General features: G+C 47.4%; 1 protein-coding gene across 2 annotated transcripts; it reads right to left on the bottom strand.

Annotated features, from left to right (window-relative positions):
* Positions 1-247: 247 nt before the first annotated feature.
* On the bottom strand, positions 248-19,642 carry spag5 (sperm associated antigen 5). 2 transcript variants are annotated; one of them, XM_042338778.1, is made up of 26 exons: positions 19,386-19,642; positions 18,583-18,660; positions 17,272-17,424; positions 14,821-16,934; positions 14,161-14,353; positions 13,696-13,815; positions 13,436-13,528; positions 12,873-13,007; positions 12,285-12,404; positions 11,692-11,784; positions 11,235-11,369; positions 10,754-10,847; positions 10,105-10,252; positions 9,286-9,348; positions 8,709-8,883; positions 7,426-7,538; positions 7,033-7,180; positions 6,716-6,830; positions 6,449-6,532; positions 6,205-6,328; positions 5,960-6,080; positions 4,722-4,823; positions 3,289-3,441; positions 2,618-2,680; positions 1,902-1,982; positions 248-485 (listed from the first exon to the last, which is right to left on the bottom strand). In XM_042338778.1, exons 2-26 carry the CDS (start codon positions 18,646-18,648, stop codon positions 408-410), a joined length of 4,884 nt encoding a protein of 1,627 aa, XP_042194712.1. In that variant the 5' UTR covers positions 18,649-18,660; positions 19,386-19,642; the 3' UTR covers positions 248-407. The 2 variants fall into 2 exon arrangements, with proteins under 2 accessions (XP_042194712.1, XP_042194713.1); XM_042338779.1 differs by having other exon boundaries at positions 19,548-19,642.
* Between the last annotated feature and the right edge of the window lie 1,087 nt (positions 19,643-20,729).

Genomic DNA, 20,729 nt, shown 5'->3' with positions numbered 1-20,729 from the left:
TCGGCATGAGTGGGGAATAAACAGGGAACGTTTTAGTTCTGAATGTTGCTGGTGGATTTACCGAATAAGCCATTGGGGAGGCAGGCTTTCATTTTAATAGATGCAGCGTGAATGAATGAATACATGAGGCGATTTAAAAGCCGGTCAAACCGTTTACCCAAATAGCAATTGTTTTTTTAAAAAAAAAACACAATGCATGTTAAAAATAGTTTTTAATTTATATTCAAAACAAAATAATCCCCCCCCCACCCACCTCCACAAGAAACGTAGCGGGCAGGCCCCTGACCCAACACCTAATCCAGTGAGCAGCCTTGCTCTTGAACATAGACCATTCAATAGTAACCAATGGACCCAGAGTAGTTAACAAAGCAGCCCCCAAAGTTATACCCATTCACACATCGTTCACTCTAGTCTTCTCCCAGCAAGTGCAGGAGGCTCTTCAGCTCCTGAGAGCCAGCCACGGTGTGAGGAATCGACAGGAGAGTCTGAAACACAAGAGAGTTACAGGTTTCAAAGACATTTGGGTTCCTGTCCACACTATAACCCTGCAATGCTTAATGGAATTCCATAATAAGGTTAGAGCATTAGAACTTCCATCAGCCTGTGGGAACTCTGCTCTGGCGGGAGCAGAGTTCCCGTGAGCCAGCATGATGCACTTCTGGTTGGTGGAGTAATTTGTACAACTTGGATTTTCCTATTAAAGAAATACCTCAAATTAGACCAAGGTATATCTCGCTCAGATTTCTGTGCCAATTAAACTCAGCAGGTGGAGGAGCGATCAGGGGCAGCTGGAGACTGAGCAAAGGAGGGGGGAGGTCTCAGATGTAGCCAATTGCTTTAAAAGGGACATTAAATCTAAAAAGGGGGACGGTGGTTAGATATTTGTTGGGTCAGGGTATCAAGGGATATGGGACAAGGGCGAGTAATTGGAGTTGAGGTACAGATCAGCCATGATCAAATAGAATGGTGGAACAGACTCGAGGGGCTGAATGGCCTCCTCCTGTTCCTGTGTTTCTGTGACGGAAAGAAACTGACCAGCCAGACTTCATCCGGTTCTGAACCCGATCCCATCAAGTTTTCCCAATAACTGTGGAGATAACCTCTTGACTGGATTACTGCCCAGTAACACAGTCCGGAATCTTATGGTATAAAGTTCCTGACCCGGGTCAATTTGCAATCAGAACTCCTCCATTGTAAAGCACCCGCAGAGGGCCCTATCCTCCCCCTATTTAATACGAAGGCCACCAAGGAACTGAACTCTCACCATCTGCGCTTTTATTTTAAAACAGGGAAGCGAGTGCTGTGCTTTGGCTGGCCGAGATGGGAAACCGCATAGCCTCTGTCCAATATCAGGCAATAAAAGTGTTTTAATTGAATGCTATTTTTGAAAGTAGGTATTCAGGCCTCATTCAATTCTGTAAATTCTCATATCCCACTCGCTCCCCACGGCGATGCACATCTTAATGCCAGAATTTGTCATTGGGTTGCGGAGCTCAGGCACCAGACTTTTACTCGCCTTCTGTGCTATAGGCTAAGATTTGCCAGCCTTATTGGGCACCTTGCTGTCCCACGGTAGCTTCACCCAGACAAGACCCAGGGATAGGATTCATCGGCGCTAATGGACCCCCACCTATCCTGTGCGTTTAGGTGTCAGCCTGGCTCAGTTAGTAGCACTTTCATCTCAGCATCAAAGAATTGTGGGGTTAAGCCCCACAGCTTCATAGAGACCACCCTGCCGTTGTGCAGTGCTCCGAGACTCTACTCTGTGTGTGAACGGAACTATCAAAATGCAAGTGTTTTATTGTTAACACTCCAATACAAGGAATTGAAGCAAATCCCCCCAAATCAAACCCTATAATGCAAAGCCCCGTCCATTCTCTTCTCTCAAACCAATGACTCACCGTTCTGATGTTCTCAATGAGGTTGTCCAGGATAGCCAATTCTCTCTCCCCCTTCCGACTATTCTCCTCTAGGGTGTTCCTCTGAAAGCAGAGATACAGAGAAGCATCACTATCAGCACGAGTCTCCTAAAATTCCACCTATTCTGGAAGATAATTTGAGCTTAAAATGGCGCAGAAGAAGTTCTCCCAGTATGCTGGATGATAATCCTACAGATAAAATTGGTCATTCACTTCATGGCTGTTTGTGAGTGCAAATTGAACTACACTTTTCAGTGAATTGCTTTTGAGACATTGACGATATAGCGTTAAATCAAATTGAAGGGAGGATTACAGTATTAGAATTGTGGATTTTTTTGTATGAAGCTTAATTTTGAAGCTGGTTTGCTGCAGTTCTGTAAAAAGTAGGTAATTCTGGCATTCAGGAGATAAAAATAAGAATTTTCCACTGTTCTGTGTAATTGTAACTTAAATCACAATGGTCTTACAGGCTAAAACTAGGTGGAATTCAGGCCTCTGAGCTGGTCTGGAATTACACGCGTAATGAAGATACAATGGCCCTAACGGTCACTTTCACTGTTTGTTCTTATCTGAGCACTCAGCCTGGAAGAGACAACTCTTTTCTTCCACAAAATATACAGTCACTTCACAGTATATTCTGAGACGCACTGAAGACATGATAAAGAGTTATATCAAATGCAAGGATTATTATTACTCACGTGTCTGCTCATCTGCTGGACAGTGTTCTCGTATTGCAGGACTCGGTCTCTCAGCTTTCTCACCTGACAGAAGAGATAAATGTCAGACAGTGACCGCCAGGAGGTGTCCCGATTCACTTCCACCTGGGGGTTGGGAGGCTGGAAGTTCTGATGTAGCTCTGATTCTTTACTTTTCCTATTGAAACCTACTGTTTAAGACACATTGCTGAAGCAGATTAGCTGCCGCATCGATTTACAGCATAGTCACGAAAGTTCAAAGTAACTCATTACTGTGAGCACTTGTCCTGTAGTCGTTAGAGCATTAGCCTCGTAGGCGAGAGGGTCTGGGTTCGATTCCCAGATAGGGCGAAAGGTTGGACAAGTGTCCTTACTCCACACACACACGCCTCTGGCCAACTCACTTTTCCGGGGGTAATAAACCCTTCAAAAAATAAACAAATAATAATTTGGTCACTCAATCCACAGCTGTTTGTGGAACACTCCTGTGCACAATTGGCTGCCGCATTTCGCCCACAAAAATATATAGTCAATCCACTTTACAGTATATTCTGTGAAGCGCTTTTAGACGTATTGAAGACGTGATAAGGCGCTATATCAAATGCAAGGATTATTATTATTATTAAGCACTGAGGCACTGGAAGGTAGGCAGGACGAGACAGCCAACGTCCCACCTGATGCCGAAGCTCCACTTTCTCTTGCAGCCAGTCGATGTCTGCAGCTGACCCGGACTCTCGGAGTTTGATCATCTCCTCACGGAATGTGTCCGTCTCGACCTGAGCACGTTGGAGCGAGCGCTTCAGCTCCATCACCTCGTCCTGCAAGGCCTGCGGCGTAAACCGGACACCAGCTCACTTACCCCTGTAATTTGTATTGTTTTNGTCTCCCGACGACATTGACTCACATTGGGGAAGGCTCCCTTTGGTGCCAGGTAATCTCCAGCACCAAAAGGAGCCTACGATGGGCCCTCACCTAAGCGGTTATGCTCCATGTACGAGCCTGATTAACAAGGGTTAGTCTATGTCAGGGTGGTAACTCCCAGCTCCCCAACTCCTAGCCCAGGGCCAAAAACCCGACTATCCAGCACCCTAGGACATCTTTCTGATGTGAAGGGCACTATATAAAATTGCTGAGAGCAAATGGAAAAGGGGTGGGGGGTAGAAAGGAAGGTCAACGATTCCCAAAGGTTTCTTTAATATTCCTGCATAATTGATGTGGTTGGACTAGCCCAGGGACACAACTAATATAGGCAACATTTATAGGTGGGATGAAGTACCCAGGCTCCCATATCACCAGGCTCGACCTGCCCCTAGCCGACACCCAGGGTTGAGATCATTAGCACTTGCTGTTTAAATAAAACTGTATGATGGCTCAGGGGGAATGAGGGTTATCCTTCCCGACCCCAGTGGTAGCACCACACACACCCAGCTGACGGATGGAGCAAATCAGTTGCAAAGCAACACATCACCTATACGGTCTCTAATTAACCCTGGGCCAACCGTATCCCCCAACGCACCACAGCAGCTGTGCTGAGTGAAGCTGCCAATTTTTCAATGATTGCTTTTCATAACTTGCTCTTCTCACTAATTTTCTCCTGAAAGTATTTGCCCCAGTTTCCTTCAAAAGAGAGTGTGTGTGTGTATGTATGTATGTATGTATGTATGTATGTGTTCGCGCACGTGTGTAGAGGGCAGAGGGAGAAATAGTAAGAGAGATGAGAAAGCACTAATGATATCATGGGCACGACCCTCCTGTACCTCATTCAAAGCCCATTATTACTCATATACTTTCTCAGTAATTTTCAGTTCATTATTTTGCTTTAGTAAACTATGGGGAAGCGCTGTAGTTTTTTTCCTTCTTAGCTTAGGGAGACTCACGATTACAAAGTTTGAATAACCCTGCTCTAGGCCATTGGTGAGGCTGCCATTTCAATTGTTATTAGGAAGATGTACACTGGGAACAAGAAGGAGATTGTTTAAACTCCTTGAACCACGCTGTTAGAGACAGGAGATGGACCTCTCAGCAGCCTGGACTGGATCTAGGTGGAAGGGTAGTGTCTGGCTTGATCCCTGCCACAGGTGTGGAGACAGATGAATCTTAGTCTTACCAGAACCACCCCGTGCTCCTTGAAGTTGGTTTCCATTTGCTTATGGAGATAAAGGATGTTGTCGTCCTGAGATGCTATAGTTTTCTCCAGATTTTGGTTAGTCTGTCAGAGGGAGCGGTTAGAATTTGTTACGCACGCACAAAATGTCTAACTTAAACAACTGAAATAGAGTCCAGAACAGCATTCAAGGGAATTAATTATTCAGAGGCACACCAGGAATCCAGAGTTTAAACCTAGCCGGAACAAGCCAGAAACTCAAAATCTTTAGAAAATTTCTGCGGGCCCGACTCCCAGCTCTGCCAGTGCGCTCCACTGCACATACAAACAGGGGGAGGCCATTCAACCCCTCAAGCCTGTTCCGGCATTCTATAAGATCATGGCTGATCTGTACCTCAATTCCAATTATCTGGCCTTGCCCCATATCCCTTGATATTCTGACCTAACAAACATCTATCCAGCACAATGCACTGAGCTGTCTCACCGTCCTTGATGGCCTTCAGTGACCAGTTACGACATCAGATGGCTTGAATCCCGTGAGCAGAAAAATTGCTTAATTCACGATCTTCTGTTTGCGGGATTCAAACAGTCGCAATGCCGGTAACCAGCATTGCAATTACACTTAGCCAGAAATTCTGGTTCGCCAGACCAGATCTCCCTCCTGTTAGCCTGGACAGTGCATTAAAAGCGAACAGAAGAGCAGAGTAAATAGCTCCAGCGAGAGAGACAACACCAGGCTGAGAGCCCATCTCCTGTGCTATAAACTATCCACATTTCTGAATTCATCTCGAAATGTGAGAGCTTTGTAGAAAACCTGCAGCATAAGCAGCGTGAGCAGCATGGACCCAGTAGCCTGAACTGTTCCGTCAACTCCCATTTGAACTGATCTTTCCTGACAATATTCCGTTCCTCTGTGCCAGATAGAGGCCCACGTGTACTACTGCACTGCACCAGCCAAGAAGCAACCAATCTTGCTCATTTTTTCTTCCTCGGTTGTTTGTTTTCTCACTGGGTATGGGCTCGCTGTCAAAAATTGGCAGCTAGGTTTCTACGTGACAAATAGATAAACTCCCTATATAAATAGAAGCTATTTCCACTGGTGGTGGGGGGGTGGTCAGTGACAAGAGGATAAAGATATAGTTGTTGGGATGTGGAATGTTGCTTCTCTCTCCCCCCCCCCACCACCAAGTATCCTTCAGAGTTGTCATTCGGCTCTATATGGGGAATGTAGATGTTCTTACCTTATCCTGTCTCTCCAGGTCTTGGCTCAGCCTCTTGTTTTGGATCTTCAGGTCTGTGAGCTTGTCCGTCAGAGTATCGCAATTCAAGAGCATGGCCTTTCTCTGGGCCTTCATATCAGCGCTAAGGAAAAGCCAAATGGATGGATGGTGAGGTCTGACATGCACACCACGCTGACGGGAGCACAGTGATCGAAAGGAGCCAGGCTTGCTCCAGCTCTGGGGTGGTGGTTGGGGGAAGCACTTACATTTCCTGTAGCAGTTTTTGTGCCTGTTGGTGGTACCCTCTCTCTCTACGCGAGGCTACATCGAGGAGATCTGACACAGCCTCCCCCAGGTCTTCCACTCTCCGCAGCCAAGTGTCCACATTGTCTAGAGAGCACGCAGGGAGAAAGAGAGAGAACATGGAAGAGAACACATGGCTAACAGGTTACCACACACAAGATCGGCAGCAGTGACTGTCACTAGCTTTCGCCACACGGTGCTCCTTACCCAGTTTCAGTGGCGTGGCTGGCTCAATGGGAGCAAACACACTCTTATGGCTTTTAAAGCTACAAGAGGCATCTCTTTCATGGTCTGGAAGGCAAACACAACAACAATAATAATAAACACAATGAATACATTAGGAACCTCACACCAGAGAACACTATAGCCCCAAAACAGTTCAGTCTCACCATCACCTCCACCACCCCTCGGCCACAAACACAAGTTATCAGAAAGAACAGAGATCCAGCAGTGAAACAGCATGGAAGGAGTTACCTTTATTGGGTTCATTCTCCTCAGGGTCTGGTCTCTTTGCTGCTGCCTGAAGAACTTCACAAACAAGTGACAAGTTCACCAGGTTCGATTGGTCATGTGCTGCTCCTGATTGACTCTTCAATAGAAAGAATAGACAGTCACACACGCACCACATCCTGTTAGGTGTCAGCCTGGCTCAGGTCTTTACCTTCCATTTACTCATCCACTTCCCTGTTAAAACCAACAATGGACTCTGCTTTTACTTGCCAGGGAGGGCATTCTGTAAGCTACATGTTACTTTCTGAGCACCCATGACAAATGCCTGAAGCATGCATTACCTGTTGACTCTGCAAAGCAGCCTCGGTGGCTTGGGTGAAAGCTTGCACCCGGTCTTTCAGAGCCGAAACCTGCATCAGGGCCTGGCACATCAGCCTTGCGTTTTGCTTGACCGTCTCCAACTTCAATCGCAGGCTGTTCTGTTCAGTCCTGGTTAAGGGGGAGAACATTTAATGGTGCATCGGGATACCGAACATGGGGTGGGGTGAGCAGTTCAAATAACTAACTAACCAAACATGCTGAATGAAGCAAACAAGGCTACTGCCAAAGCCTTTGTCACAGAGAACCTCCACACCTCTCTTACCCTTATTCTGCCGGGTGCAAGATGAGGAGTCTTAAAGGTAGAGCCAAGCTAGCAAGCGGTGTGATCCCAGAGTGACTAGGACTGTACTCACCGCAGTTCCTTACACTCCAGTTCCCGGCTGTGCAGCAAATCCACCTGAGACCTCAGATTCGCTTCTGTTTCCTTCAGCTGCTCGTGCGATAGCTTCACCTCCTGCTCCATAAACTAGGAGCAAACACAGAAAATGGCTCAACTTCAAAATATTCATTGATATAGCTCCTGTAGCATCAAAACGTCAAACCGCTTCACAGGTAATTGTGGTCAAATGGAAGGACTATCTGAAGGCAAGAGTTTGCATAGATCAGACTGAGCACTTGGGAGCTTGGTGTTACGGTGGGGATGGAAGGGAAGCCAATTTAATGAGAAAGGACACAAACTTCTATGTCCTCTGATCTTCGGTTGATAATTGGAAAACGACCCAATTTCCCTGACAAGGCTCTCTCCGGAGTTCAGGTAAAGTAGGTCAGTCTAAAAATGACACGACTGACTCCATCCTTCAGGACAGTGAGGAGGAGAGAGAGAGACACAGAGAGAGAGGAGTGGAGAAACAAAGCTGAGAATTCAGTTATAAACTGATGAGCCTTGAGACTTTGAAGTCTTCTGTGTCTATTTTGTTTAAAAATGTTATCTGAATGACATAAACGAGAATCTTGAAGGGGGTGGGGGGGGGAGAAAAAAAAAGGAGAGAATAATTTTAATAAGAGATTGCACAAAGTGCAGCGTTTGGGTTCAGTTTTTCCTACTTAAAAATGTTTCAACATATTCCTTCCAACACTTGGAAGTTGTTTTCCCTCTCTCCACATTTGCATCCAAGAGACAACATTCATACCCAGATTGTCCAGTATTCTCCTCCCCCACGCCTTCCTAGCAACTCCCTCTCCCTGCCCTCATGACTGCTATCCCAGCAACCAAGATATCAGAGGAAGGAGGATTAGAAATCATACAATAGGTTTGTGAAATATTCCAGCAGAGTTTTTAAAAAAAGTTACAGAAAAATACTTTTGCAGCAGCTTTCCTTATTCAGTGAAAGGCCTCTCCACTGAAGCTGTGCACTTTCACTAAGTGCCTTGAAGCACTTCAGAGACAAGCTTAAGCAAGATGAGAGATTCGGGGACAGTAGATGTGAAGCGCGGTCAGGGGTAGGTTTTTAAAGAAGCGATTTAGGTTTTTAAAGACGCAAAGAGGGAGAAAGTGCAAGGTGAAGGGATTTTGAGGGTTACAAAATGGAAGCTTGTCTTTTGTTGGGCGGTGGGGGGGAAATGAATCATTCTGGTTATGGTTAATGGTTATGATGCGATTGGGAGGTTGCAGTCAGGGCTCTGTCTCTGCACTTACCTCAGTATTTTCGGAGAGGATGGTGAACTGTGCCTGCACCTCAGAGAGCTCGTACAGCTTCTTCTGGCTCTCTCTCAGCGTCTCCCCGAAGAGCGCCAGCTGCTCTTGGTACTCCAAGACAAGGCGTTCCCCGGATTCCTTTTCCTGCTTCAGGCTGCTCAGAGTTTGCTCCCAGCTGTGGGGGCAAGGCACAGAGATGTGCACAGTCACATACAGGCATGTACTCAATATGGTAACTATCACATTGTCAGAAGTTTCGCTCTGGCAATGTCCCCATTTATAATGACCACTCCCCAAACAGTTAGACCGTCGTGAACCCCAAGGCTTATGGTCTCCTGCACCCTAGGACATCCAAGTCACTAGGAAGACTACTTTTAGTCCATTTTACATTGACAAGAAAGGTCATCTCTTGTTGCAACAACCTTGTACACAGGAAGTGAAGATTTAAAGCAGGTAAGAATACAAATGAATCGGTGAAGCACTTTGAGACGTCTCGAAGATGTGATAAGATGCTATATCAAATGCAAGGATCATTATTACTATTTTCCCTCCTTTCCCCCAAACCGATCAGTATTACCTTTGTGTGTTCTCCTTTATAGTGTCCTCAAGCTCTTTGTTGTGTGCCTCAGAAGCCTGCAACCTAAAGAAAAACATTCATACTAACACAGAAGAACAGTGCTTGCATTTTTTATGTCAAAATGACAGAATGCTTCCTGAATGCATCCTTTTAAAGATTTATGTTCTGGCTCAGGGACTGTGGTGGGCAATAAAAGAACAGAACCAAGCTGGAAACCATTACATCTCGCTTGGAGAGATTATCAATGATCAGAAAGTCTAATTTAACATAAATTGCCAATTCGCTGACTGGCATGGGCTGAAAAATAAACACTGGCGCAGTGAGGGTGTTCTTTTGAGTTTTGGCTCAAGTACATGAGTGAGTTAGTGCAAAGGGGCACTCAATGAGAAAGTGTTCCTATTTCCCAGCACTGACACCCCTCACCTTGTCACAAGTAGAATTTAACGCTAAAATCAATAAATAAAAGGAAACCCACTTGTTCAAACAGAAATTATGTTTTATGCCCCACTACCCACTGCCTCCACTTAATTGGCCCCGGCCTCCTGCATGTCACTTGTTCCACCATCGGTGGTCGTGCTTTCAGCCACTACACCCCAAAACTCTGGAACTCTCTCCCTCCACCTTCCCCATCTTTGGATTGAATCTGAAGACCTTCCTCTTCGACCGTGCCTAAGGTCACCTCACCCCTCCCCTCAGCTCGGCGGCGTGCTCCGTCACTGTTAAGGACGTTACCCAGCACGAGGAGAGCTATATAAATACAAGCTGCTGTTGTAGCACCAGGATTGTGCTTCACTTTTTGGGATAAAGCATTAAACTCACTTTTCTGTCATCTCGGCTAAAGTGACCTCAAGCAGTTTGAGCGAGGCCTCGGTTGTTGCCACTTCCACAAAGTACTTGGCGTTGCCATTCATCAGCTTGTCCCTCTCTACCCCCAGCTCAGTCAGCTGGTCACTCCTGGTCTGCAATTCTGAAACAGGCCAACAAGGGATTAGCCTACCGTGCGCCAAAACACGGCAGATGGCAACACATTGCTAAAATACACGACAAATCCTTGGTCCTTGACTATAGATATACATCATGCACTGTATCTCCTAACTACTGTAATAGTTTCAGTACATTCCAAGTGTCTGCACAGCACAATTACAATACGGATCTGACTCTATGCACAATGTGTCCTGCTGTCTGCCTGGAACAGAACCATAGGCCAGGAAAAAGCAGGTCAACGGGATTAGAGCAGGGAGCTCCAGTGGGAGGAGGTAGAACAAGGACAAAACTATGGGCGGAATGACTTCCTTCTAGGCTCAACGTTTCTGTTCGAGAGCAAAGAACTGAAGGAAAACACAAACCGAGAATTTAAAAGAGAAATCTTGAAAAAGTAATAAATGTCAACATGTTGGGTTGCCTCTCCCAGGGAACACACTGTAAAGGGATTAAACACAACCTGGCGTTGGAGTTGAGATACACGTACCAGATTGGAGCTGGAGTTTCTCAGAGCTCAGCCAAAGAAGTTGCTCCTGCGCATTCCCGAGCTCTTTCGCAGTGTGATCCAGCTTCTGTTGTACCTGGGAGGCAAAGTAGGATTTTTATCTGACATTGATAAGCGAGAAAAGAGTACCCACAGCGCCTGCCCATACCCAGCCAGCTCAGGCCCTGCTAACCACAGCCCCCACCCATACACAGCTCATACAGCCCCCACCCATACACAGCTCACACAGTCCCCACACAGCTCACACCCAAACCTGCCAATATTTCTCACAGAAAATGACGTCAGATTTTTTTTTAAAAAAGGGAGATTTATGGCAAAATATCTCAAATCATACAGTTGAGTCGTAACAATAGTAAATGTTATTTTGGTTAGCCATGAGCTTAGGACTCCCCAAGAGATTAACATCCCCCACACGCACGTGCATGCACACAGACACACGCACCTATAGGACAGTGGCACTCACAGTATCACGTTGGTACTCAGTTTCTTCTGCTTGACTCCTCAGCGCCGCTTGCTCCTCCAGGGCAGCCTGGGCTCTTCTATTCAGTGCTTGGAGCTGAGCCAAGCTGTGATGAGCCAGGTCTCCTGCTTCTTTCAGCTATGTTCACAGACGCACAGAGTTAATGAGCACAGATGTAACTAGCACTGGACTGTTTGAGCTCTCTCACAGGGTCAGCCGTGGCTGAGGGTGAGCACGATGGGGGGGGCAATTGGCAGAGGAATGATAAAGATTGCACTTGCTTCCCCTGTCTTCACCGCAGTCGGTGTGTGACTAAAGAGCTCAAAATGCTGTACAGTATATCCTGTGAAGCACTTTGAGACGTCTCAACAACGCGATGAAGCTCTTCTCCTTCAAACGGAAGGATTATTATCATTAATATTGTTACTAAGATTCTTTCTGAACAATATCTGTCACCAACCTGCAGCCGTAGCTTCTGCTGATTCTCCACTACCCGGTGATGTGTTGTCCCCACACAGTCCATTGTGCTCTCAAACTCCTCGCACCAAGCGCCCTGAGTGCAGGAAAGGAGAGGGAAGGGGAAGGAGCAGATTCCAATTAAAACTAATGAAATATAAGATGAAGTTCAGCGCCAGAGGCTCACAGAGCCGCGCCCCAGACTGAGGATGCATTATTTGTGCCAATCACAATGTTTAATTACCCCTCTCCCAAAGAAGCTTTTCCGCCTTGGGGATAAGTTTCACAGGTGCCAATCGGTACAGGCAAGTTATGGTCCAGATCAGCCATAATCTTTATAGAATGGCGGAACAGGCTCAAGGGGCTGAATGGCCTACTCCTGTTCCTATGTTTCTCTGTATATAAGCTTGGAGAGCAAGTACTTCCTCCTAACCTTGGGCTGCTGAAACTCATTGTATAGTGAGCTTCCAGTATAGCCTTGGCTCGGCTAGATCAATAGCCTGGGGCACTATCTGTCAGCTACTCAATCACTAGGGAGCTTGAGTGACTAAAGGTTTGAAGCAGTAGGTTCTAGAAGCACACACACACACACACAACCTGCTCAGCACCAGCTTTCTGTAGCGACGCGCACAGCTCTTTCCAGGTGACCAGGTCCAACTCTAGCCGAGCGATCCGGTCGGCAGAACTCCCAGAGAGCAGTCTGCAACACTGATCCACCTGGGAAATGAGAGTAACAAGTTCTCACAGATTGGCCTCAAGTATGAAAGCCGATTCACACTACAGACAAAAGTACTGTACGTCAGAGGCAGCCTTCCCCACAAAACAACCGGAATTATACCAGTGTTCTTTATTCACTCTCCCTCCATTAAGGCTGGCAGCTGCACTCTGGTTTCTGACAGTCACTGTTAAAGACATCAGCTCTTGTGAAGGAAGGCAGGGAGAGAATTAGTGAGGCAGAGTGGTTCGAAAGAGTTCCAGAGGACATGGGTTCTCATGAGGGCTCAGCTATCAGAGATAGAGGGAATGAGCAATAATAATAATCCTTGCATTTGACATAGTGCCTCATCAATTCGTCGAGACCTCTCAAAGCACTTCAGTGTAAAGTGTAGTGACTGTGTATTTTTGGGGTGATAGAGGAGCAGAGGCAGCAGGAAGATTCTCATGTACAGCCTGATTTTCACTCACTGCTTCCTTCTCTGTCAGTGCATTCTCCATGTTCCGCTTCATCTGAGCATGCTCTTGGAAGGCACAGCGAGTGCGTTCCCTCATGGTGTACAGGACCTCCGTGCTGCTCTTCAGCAACTGCTTCATCTCCTGGGTCTACAACAAAAAGGCAAAAAACATCAGTAAATTAACACGAGCGTTGGATATAGCACCCGACCCCCACAAAGCATCTCAGGAGCACTTACCAAAAATGTAGTTATGGTTGCAACACAGCAACTGTTCTGCACCAACAATGTCCCACCCATACACATAAATGAGAAGAGTAACTAATTTATGTTTTTGGTGAATTTGGATAAGGAAGGAATATTAGCAACACCAGTTTTGGTGATCAAACCCACAGCTTCTGATTCTGAGACCAACCAGTACACTGGCTGCTGTGTTTGCCTACACCTACGAAGATTGTATTGACAGTAATTCCCTGGGAAACCGTTTTTGAGCGTTTCGAAGCAGTGATTATCGTACCAGAAAGCCAGGAAAACCACAGCAAAAACAAAGACCCATTTAACTTCACCATGTGACCTCACCTGCTGCCTCAATTTGACTCGTTCCTTCTTCACTTCCTCATAAGCACTGGCCATGTACCCAGAGGTTTCCTCAACCTCTTGCACTGCCCGATTCTGTGGAAGAAAAGCAACTAATTTCTCAGTTGGATAACACGAGCCTCACTCACTCCCCCACGCTGAAAGTCTAGAAAGCAGACCCAGCCCCACAACCTGCGCTGCAGTTACTTTTCTCAATACAGTAATTATCTTGATTGTGTTTACGCAGCTATGTGCAGACTCACTTGTTCCTCGCGATTCTGGCAGATGAAGTTCTGAAGCTGCTGATACTGTTCCAGGCTCATCTCCAGGTCCTGCATGCGCCCGAGTGTGCGGAGATAGAGATCACGGTACTGCTGTTCAACCTGCTTGGCACAAAATCAAGACAGCTTCCATTTATCTCCCTTCGTCGGTGGGAACTGGCACCATCTTGTGGTATTGCTAACTGCATTTGTACAAGGACTGAAGGAGCAGAGTCTGATTATAGGGAACGTAATGCCCTCTAGTGACACTGAGTGGTTTCCCAGCAGCTCGGTCAACTTTTATATTTTTTTAAAAAAACAGATCAATAATTTTAGCAGCCGAAAACCAAAACATTTTACCAAGTAGCTAGAGAGCGAGTGAGTGTGTGAGAGAGAAAGAGAGCGAGACACGCACACCATGGCACAAGCTCAACCCCAGCACGTTCTGAATCAATAGGTTTTGTGTACCTCTGGGGCCTGTGTGCTGTCAGTCTGGGTGAAAATCTCCCTCAGATCAGCAGGCCCGACATGAAGACCCACTCCCTTGCTCTTGGCCAGGTCGTTCAGCTGGCTGCACAGCACATCATTCATGAGCAGCGCAGTCTCCAAGCGGCGCTCCAATACCTCCCGAGGAACCGAGTCCAGATCTTTGCGGGAAATACTGTGGACGAGAAAGGAAGGGAACACAACAGTCCACATTATATGAAGCAATTTGCCCCTATACACAGTCACTACATAGTGATTATTGTGACATTTCAAAATTGTAGACACTATGAAAATACAAGCAGGGTAAAGTGTCAGCACAATAATACTTGCTGATCATATCATTGGGACGTCTCAAAGCATACTTCACAGGATTTCATTGTAAAGTGTATGAAGTGTAATAGTAATTTGGTCACTCAGTCCATGACTATTTGTGGGGACACCGTTGAGCGCAATTGCGAAGACGTGATAAGACTCTTTATCAAATGCAAGGATTATTATTTATTATTATTATTAATATTGGATGAGGGCAGGATTGGGACTAGTTCTACACGTTTACCGAGTTCCAACCAGCGCGCTTGAACTCCCAAATCTCCCAGCAAAGCTCCTCCAAGCTCTAACATACACCAGAAGCCTCTTGCTTACTTCCACAGGAGCGAGTCTGTGAGCGTGGCACTGTCCACCACTTGGCTTTGCCTGACCTCCTCCTGCAGTGAGGTGTTGATGCTCTTGTCGGCAAGGCTCAGCGGGGTCATGCTGCTCTCTGCACACTGTGTTCCAATGGGGGTGATGGCCGTGCTCACTTCCCGAATGCAGACGCGATTACGGATGACTTCTGTTCCCAACAGTCTCCAACCAGCCATGGCGTCCATTGGGGTAGGCGTATGGAAGCCCTTGGTGTGGACCATGCACATCAGGGCACAAGTTGGCATAGGTTGCATAGGGCTCGTGCCCACCTCCACACCTGTATCGGGTAAAAAGCTCACATCCTTCTTAGCATTGGCCTCAGGAAGTTCCCTAGTGACCTCCTCAACACTGGTCCCAGGCAGAAGGCCAGTGAGCTCCTCACCTGGCTCAGAGAAGCCGTCTGTATTTTCAACACTAATGCCAGTTACCGGGATCGTCACCTCCTCACTATAATCTAGCTGGTTGGTCACCTCCTCACTGGCATCAGCTACTGGGCTAGTCATCTCCTCAATGGCGTCAGTTACCAGGTTAATCACCTCCTCAATCACATCATCTAACACGTTAGTCACCTCTTCACTGGCATCAGTTACTGGGCTAGTCACCTCCTCACTGACATCATCTACCAGGTTAGTCATCTCCATACCCGGCCCAGTGAGAGGGCTCGTGCCCACCTCCACACCTGTATCGGGTAAAAAGCTCACGTCCTTCTTAGCATTGGCTTCAGGAAGTTGCCTAGTGACCTCCTCATCACTGGACCCAGGCAGAAGGCCAGTGAGCTCCTCACCTGGCTCAGAGAAGCAGTCTGTATTTTCAACACTAATGCCAGTTACCGGGATCGTCACCTCCTCACTATAATCTAGCTGGTTGGTCACCTCACTGGCATCAGCTTCTGGGCTAGTCATCTCCTCAATAGCGTCAGTTACCAGGTTAATCACCTCCTCAATCACATCATCTAACACGTTAGTCACCTCTTCACTGGCATCAGTTACTGGGCTAGTCACCACCTCACTGACATCATCTACCAGGTTAGTCATCTCCATACCCGGCCCAGGGAGAGGGCTCGTGCCCACCTCCACATCAGGTCTTCCCTCCTCCTCTATCTGAGGTCCAGGAATGAGGTTGTGGATCGCCTCTGGCACAGTCTGAAATGCACACAGTATTTCCACAACCCGAGGGCTCAGGATTGGGGTGCTTGTGCTGCTTTCAATGTCCACCCTGGGCTGTGGGCTCAGAGCCACCTCTCCAGCCTCTGTCTCAACGGAGAATGATGGACTGCGCAGCACTGGCAATGTCTCAATGCTAATGTTCATGTCACAATTCTCTCCAATGCCTCGCTGGACTTCCACACTGGGACTGGGGCTTGTAACCAATGTACAGCCTAAAGCCTCCGAGATTCCAGGGGAACTTTCAGGCCTCTCGACCGCCTTTGTAGAGAAAGTCTCCCTCTCCATATCCATCCTGGGTATAGGACTCACGTGCACTTCTGGGGACTTCACGGCAGAGTTGGCAGTGACCGCCCCGTTTAGGTTTTCAAGACTTTCGACCACTGGCTGGGGGAAGGAAACTGCTGCCGTTTGGGTTTTCACAAGTTGATCCTCATCTCGGTTGGTGTCCATTTGAGGAACGGAGCCTGAACATACATCAGCAAGAGCCTCAGGACAAGGCTGCTGAGGTGTGTCCATCCGTCGGTCAGGCTGTGGGCTAGCAGGAATAGCCACAGCCACACAGGGACTTGGAGACTTGAACATCACTGGGAGTCTATCTCGCTTGTCCAGTTTATCCTGTCCAGGGACAGTCTCAACTTCCACTTCAGTCTCCAGCATTGAATCTTCTGGCTGAACAGCGTTGCCAGTATCGGCAGATGGTGCACACACAGATGGCACAGAGGAGTTGTTCAGAGATTCTCGGATTAGTGATGGAGTCTCTGGCCTTATGGGTCTCACAGGAGCCCGGGATTTAAGGACTCCACGAGCCACAAGTGGAGTCAGCCCTCTTGCCCGAGCAGCACTTTTGAGCAGCTCTTCTCCAAAGACATCTTCATAAACAAGGGTTGGGGAGCTTGGAATCTCGCTCTGGAAGGGAGAAGGAAAAACAATTGTGAAGACGGTTCCCAGATCATGACCTCTCATGACCTCCTACATTAAGCACAATGACTTATTGCCACATGGTTGTTGTTGGGATGCTGCTGCTGTCATTAACATTGGCTTCCATAACAACATTCGCTGTATTTCTAATGAATCCTGTTCTGTGACACGCTTCAAGTGATTTCCTTCACATGAAAGAAATAATTGAATAGTTGAACTGACCACAAGTGCAAGGGATCCAATGAAAGAACATAACACACATCGCACGTGGGGGTTCGTTTAGAGGGGTCACTGGACTTCTGAGGCCTTCTTTCCCCTCCCTCACCTGTAAGTGAAGTTTGTTGAGCATCGGCGTTAGACCTGTGACATTCACATTCATGGAAAGCCGGTCCACATCCAACTTCTTCAGCCCCCGCTGGACACTGTTCTGGAGCAACATGTCCCGCAGCGGCTGCCGGGGATCGGACATCTTGGTTGGCTGCACAAGAAATAACGGAATGAGCATGAACACGTGGCTTAGGCAACACTCTCAAACGGGGAGAATATACGAACAGGAGCAGGCCGCTCAGTCTCTCAAACACGTTCCGCCATTCTATAAGATCATGGCTAATCTGTACCTCAACTCCAATTGCCCCCATAGCCCTTGATGGTAATAAACCCCGACTGACCAAATTCAATCGTCAACCTGAGATAAGCCCTCTCTCAGCAGAGACTGATAGTAGGGAAAGGAATAATGAAGTGTCTGTAGGTTAAGAAGAAAGGAAAACGCTCATTGTCGATTCTTGTTGTGCAAGGAGAGTTCGGATGGCTCCCATTTTAGAATGAACAGCCTGCCACACTCACTGTCTCGGCTCACATATAAAACACTAGCTGTACCCTTTGCAGCTACACTTGCAGCCAGTTTCATTTAATCGGCCTTCTCTCTTTCGTGTGGCATTTTTATTTCTCCTTGAAAGGCTTGATCTTCGCTTCTTAGGCATCCTTATGACTTAAGATTAAGAACTTGTGAGTATCCCTTATTCCCATATTTGCACACATGTCCTTTTGGGAAGTCTCATGGTTGGAGTCCATACAGGTGTGATGAGCTTGTTTAGGTCACAATAGAAGATCCCCGAAAAAGAATATGCCCATGACACTCCCCCAAGCAAGATCAATTTTGTCTTTATTATTATAGAAGATGTATCCCTCTGGAAGGGTGTGTGACCTCTGTCATTACTTTGATGCAGAATACCATGCACAACTTTTTTGAGGGGGCTTAATTAAAGCATTTTTTTTAATATAGCTCATCGATAGGAGATTCCCGAGGAAAGAAATATGCCCGTGACGTTCCCCCATTGCAAGACCTTTCAGATGAGGTATAAATCATGTCTCTACCACAATCGGTTATTATTTTGTCTTATTACAAAAGAAGATTAGCTGTGTGGGGGAGGGTCCTGGGGTGCTGTCCTGCAACATAAAGAAAGCGCCTGTAGGGAACATGGGAGAAGAAAGCAAAGTGGACAAAACGGATCACTTACTTTCTACCAAACCTAATAGGAGCAGAGTGGCCGGGACGGACGGACGGACAGACGGACAGACTGACACTGATCAAACGAAATGGATTTCAGTTCAGAACAGAAATGAAGACGGGACTCACAGTGTGAAATTGTTGTGGCCCCTCGTTCTCCGAGGAAGAGGCCTTGACAGATCGCCTTTGAATCATCTTCGCCTTCACCTGACGAGAGGGGCGGGAAACGCCGCGCGTTAATTATAATAATAATAATAAAACCAGGTGGGCAATCAGCTGGGTCTCCCCCCCGCCCCCACCCCGGGACTGAACACAGCCGGAGCTCTCGCTCCCCTCACCCCAGGCTCTCTTTATCCCCAGGGCCTGGTCTCTGATGATGATGATGATGACGATCAATAATAATAATAACAATAACAATAATCCTTGCATTTGATATTACAACACCTTAACACGTCATCCGGAGATCGCAAAGCACTTCGCGGCGGCAATAAGAATAAGAATAATAATAATGATAATGATAATAATTTACTGCACAGTCAAGTGGAGTGACTGTGTATTGTCAGACGGGGGGGGGGGAAAAAACAACAGCTGTCAAGTTCGCCCACAGCAGTGTCTGACCGACAGCCACGGAGTGAGTGCCCACGTTTATTGAGGGGGTGGAGGGTGGGTGGAGGGGGGAGACGGTTGGCCACAGGCGAACTGGGGGAGAGGAACTGCCTTCCCCTTGTGGAGGGCGCTATATTGGTGCAAGTTGTTGTCGTCGGTGTTGTCGTCGTTGAAGGTCTTCCACAGCCACCGGGCCCTGACCAGACAGACCCGACCTGGGGTTATAACGTCTCGTCCACACACCCAACACCCAACACCCCCCCCACTCAGGGCCCGGGGTCTCTCTCTCTCCTTCTCCCCCGGTAACCGGACCGGGTGCTTCTTACCTTCCCCCCCGCCCCGGTGTCAGGGCAGTGCGGGTCGCAGGGTCGCAGGCCCGGTGGTCGGTCGGTCTCTCTTTACCCCCGGTGTCAGGGTCGGTGTCTCTCTCTCTCTCTTATCCCCGGTGTCTCTCTCGCTGTTATCCCCGGTGTCTCTCTCTCTCTTACCGCCGGTGTCGGTCTCTCTCTCTCTCTCTTATTCGCGGGTCTCGAGTCTCCGCCGTTTTTTTTCCTGCCCTCAAATTCAAATTTCCAACCGCCGCCGCTCATTGGCTGACGTCACGGAAAATAACGGTCGAAAGGCTACCAACGAGCTGCGGGGGGTTGGCGCAAGAGAGCACCTCCCTCCCCCGACTCCTCCGTCCGCCGCGGTCACACCCACAGCGCCACCCGGAGGTCCGCGGCCAACCTCAGTCCCTGACAGCCACAGGTTCAGATTGTACACATATATATATATATATATTTTTTTTTCTCTCTTTTTCCCCCAGAAAATAAACTGTAAAGGGCTTTTTTTTTTAATTCTGCATTTTTTTTCAGTTCTAAGAATAATAGCAATCCCTGGATTTGATATCGCGTGGTTGAGACGTCTCAAGAGCGCCTTCACAGGATATACTGCGAAGTGTAGTGACTGTGCACTTTGCCGGCGAATATAATTCCTTGAAATCAATCACATTTTTTTTTAGGCGTGAAACGTCCCTAAAAATGTAATTTTGTTGTTGTTGTTGTTGTTGTAAGTTTTTCTTTTAGGTTTTGGCACAGAGAGGGTGCTCCAAACAGGCAATGGTAAATAATAATAGTATGTTATATACATTATATTGATAGAAATTAATAATAAAAAAAACTATTTCCAATATCCATGTTGCTGACGGTGTGCCCTGTGTCAGTACTCTGTGTGCCCGGTGCCTTGGGACGCCCTCCTGAAGTGAAAGCCTCTGTATAAATGCACTTTGCTGCTGCTGTTGTTGTTGTTGTTGTTGTTGTGCTGTGTCAGTACGCTGGCAGCCAAACTCCTCACTCGGTGGCCTTCTCGCTCTCTCTCTCTCTCTCTATAGTGTCCGGGAGTGTGACGCATGCAGGAACCCATCACCGAGGGTCCCCAAACCAAACTACTGAGGGTAGCATATGTGGCTTTCAACTGTGATACCAAACATCCAGAAGGTGGTGCTTTTGAGCTTCCGCACCGTCCGCACCGAAGACGTCATCCAAGATTTTTACCCTTTGCGGTTTATGGTTTCTAACGTTCCCAGTATATTCCTGAGCCAGGCAGGTCCGCAGAGTTCCAGGTCACCGCCGACGACAGCACCGCCCAGCCTGGCTCATCGGCAGAACCTGGAAGGGCAGACCAGTCAT

The sequence above is a fragment of the Callorhinchus milii genome, unplaced genomic scaffold, assembly GCF_018977255.1.
Source record: "Callorhinchus milii isolate IMCB2004 unplaced genomic scaffold, IMCB_Cmil_1.0 Scaffold10, whole genome shotgun sequence".
Classification (NCBI taxonomy): domain Eukaryota; kingdom Metazoa; phylum Chordata; class Chondrichthyes; order Chimaeriformes; family Callorhinchidae; genus Callorhinchus; species Callorhinchus milii.
The sequence above is the reverse complement of the archived record's forward strand: the minus strand, read 5'-3'. Positions and strand labels throughout refer to the sequence as shown.

Bases quoted from the DNA above. Each gene is read 5' to 3' on its own strand.
- spag5 (XM_042338778.1), bottom strand. From the start codon at position 18,648: ATGATTCAAAGGCGATCTGTCAAGGCCTCTTCCTCGGAGAACGAGGGG. The intron at 12,405-12,872 runs GTGAGTGAAAAT...CTCATTTCCCAG, and splicing joins CACTGACAGAGAAGGAAGCA to GTGGATCAGTGTTGCAGACT. The intron at 3,442-4,721 runs GTAAGACTAAGA...TTTACGCCGCAG, and splicing joins AGGAGCACGGGGTGGTTCTG to GCCTTGCAGGACGAGGTGAT.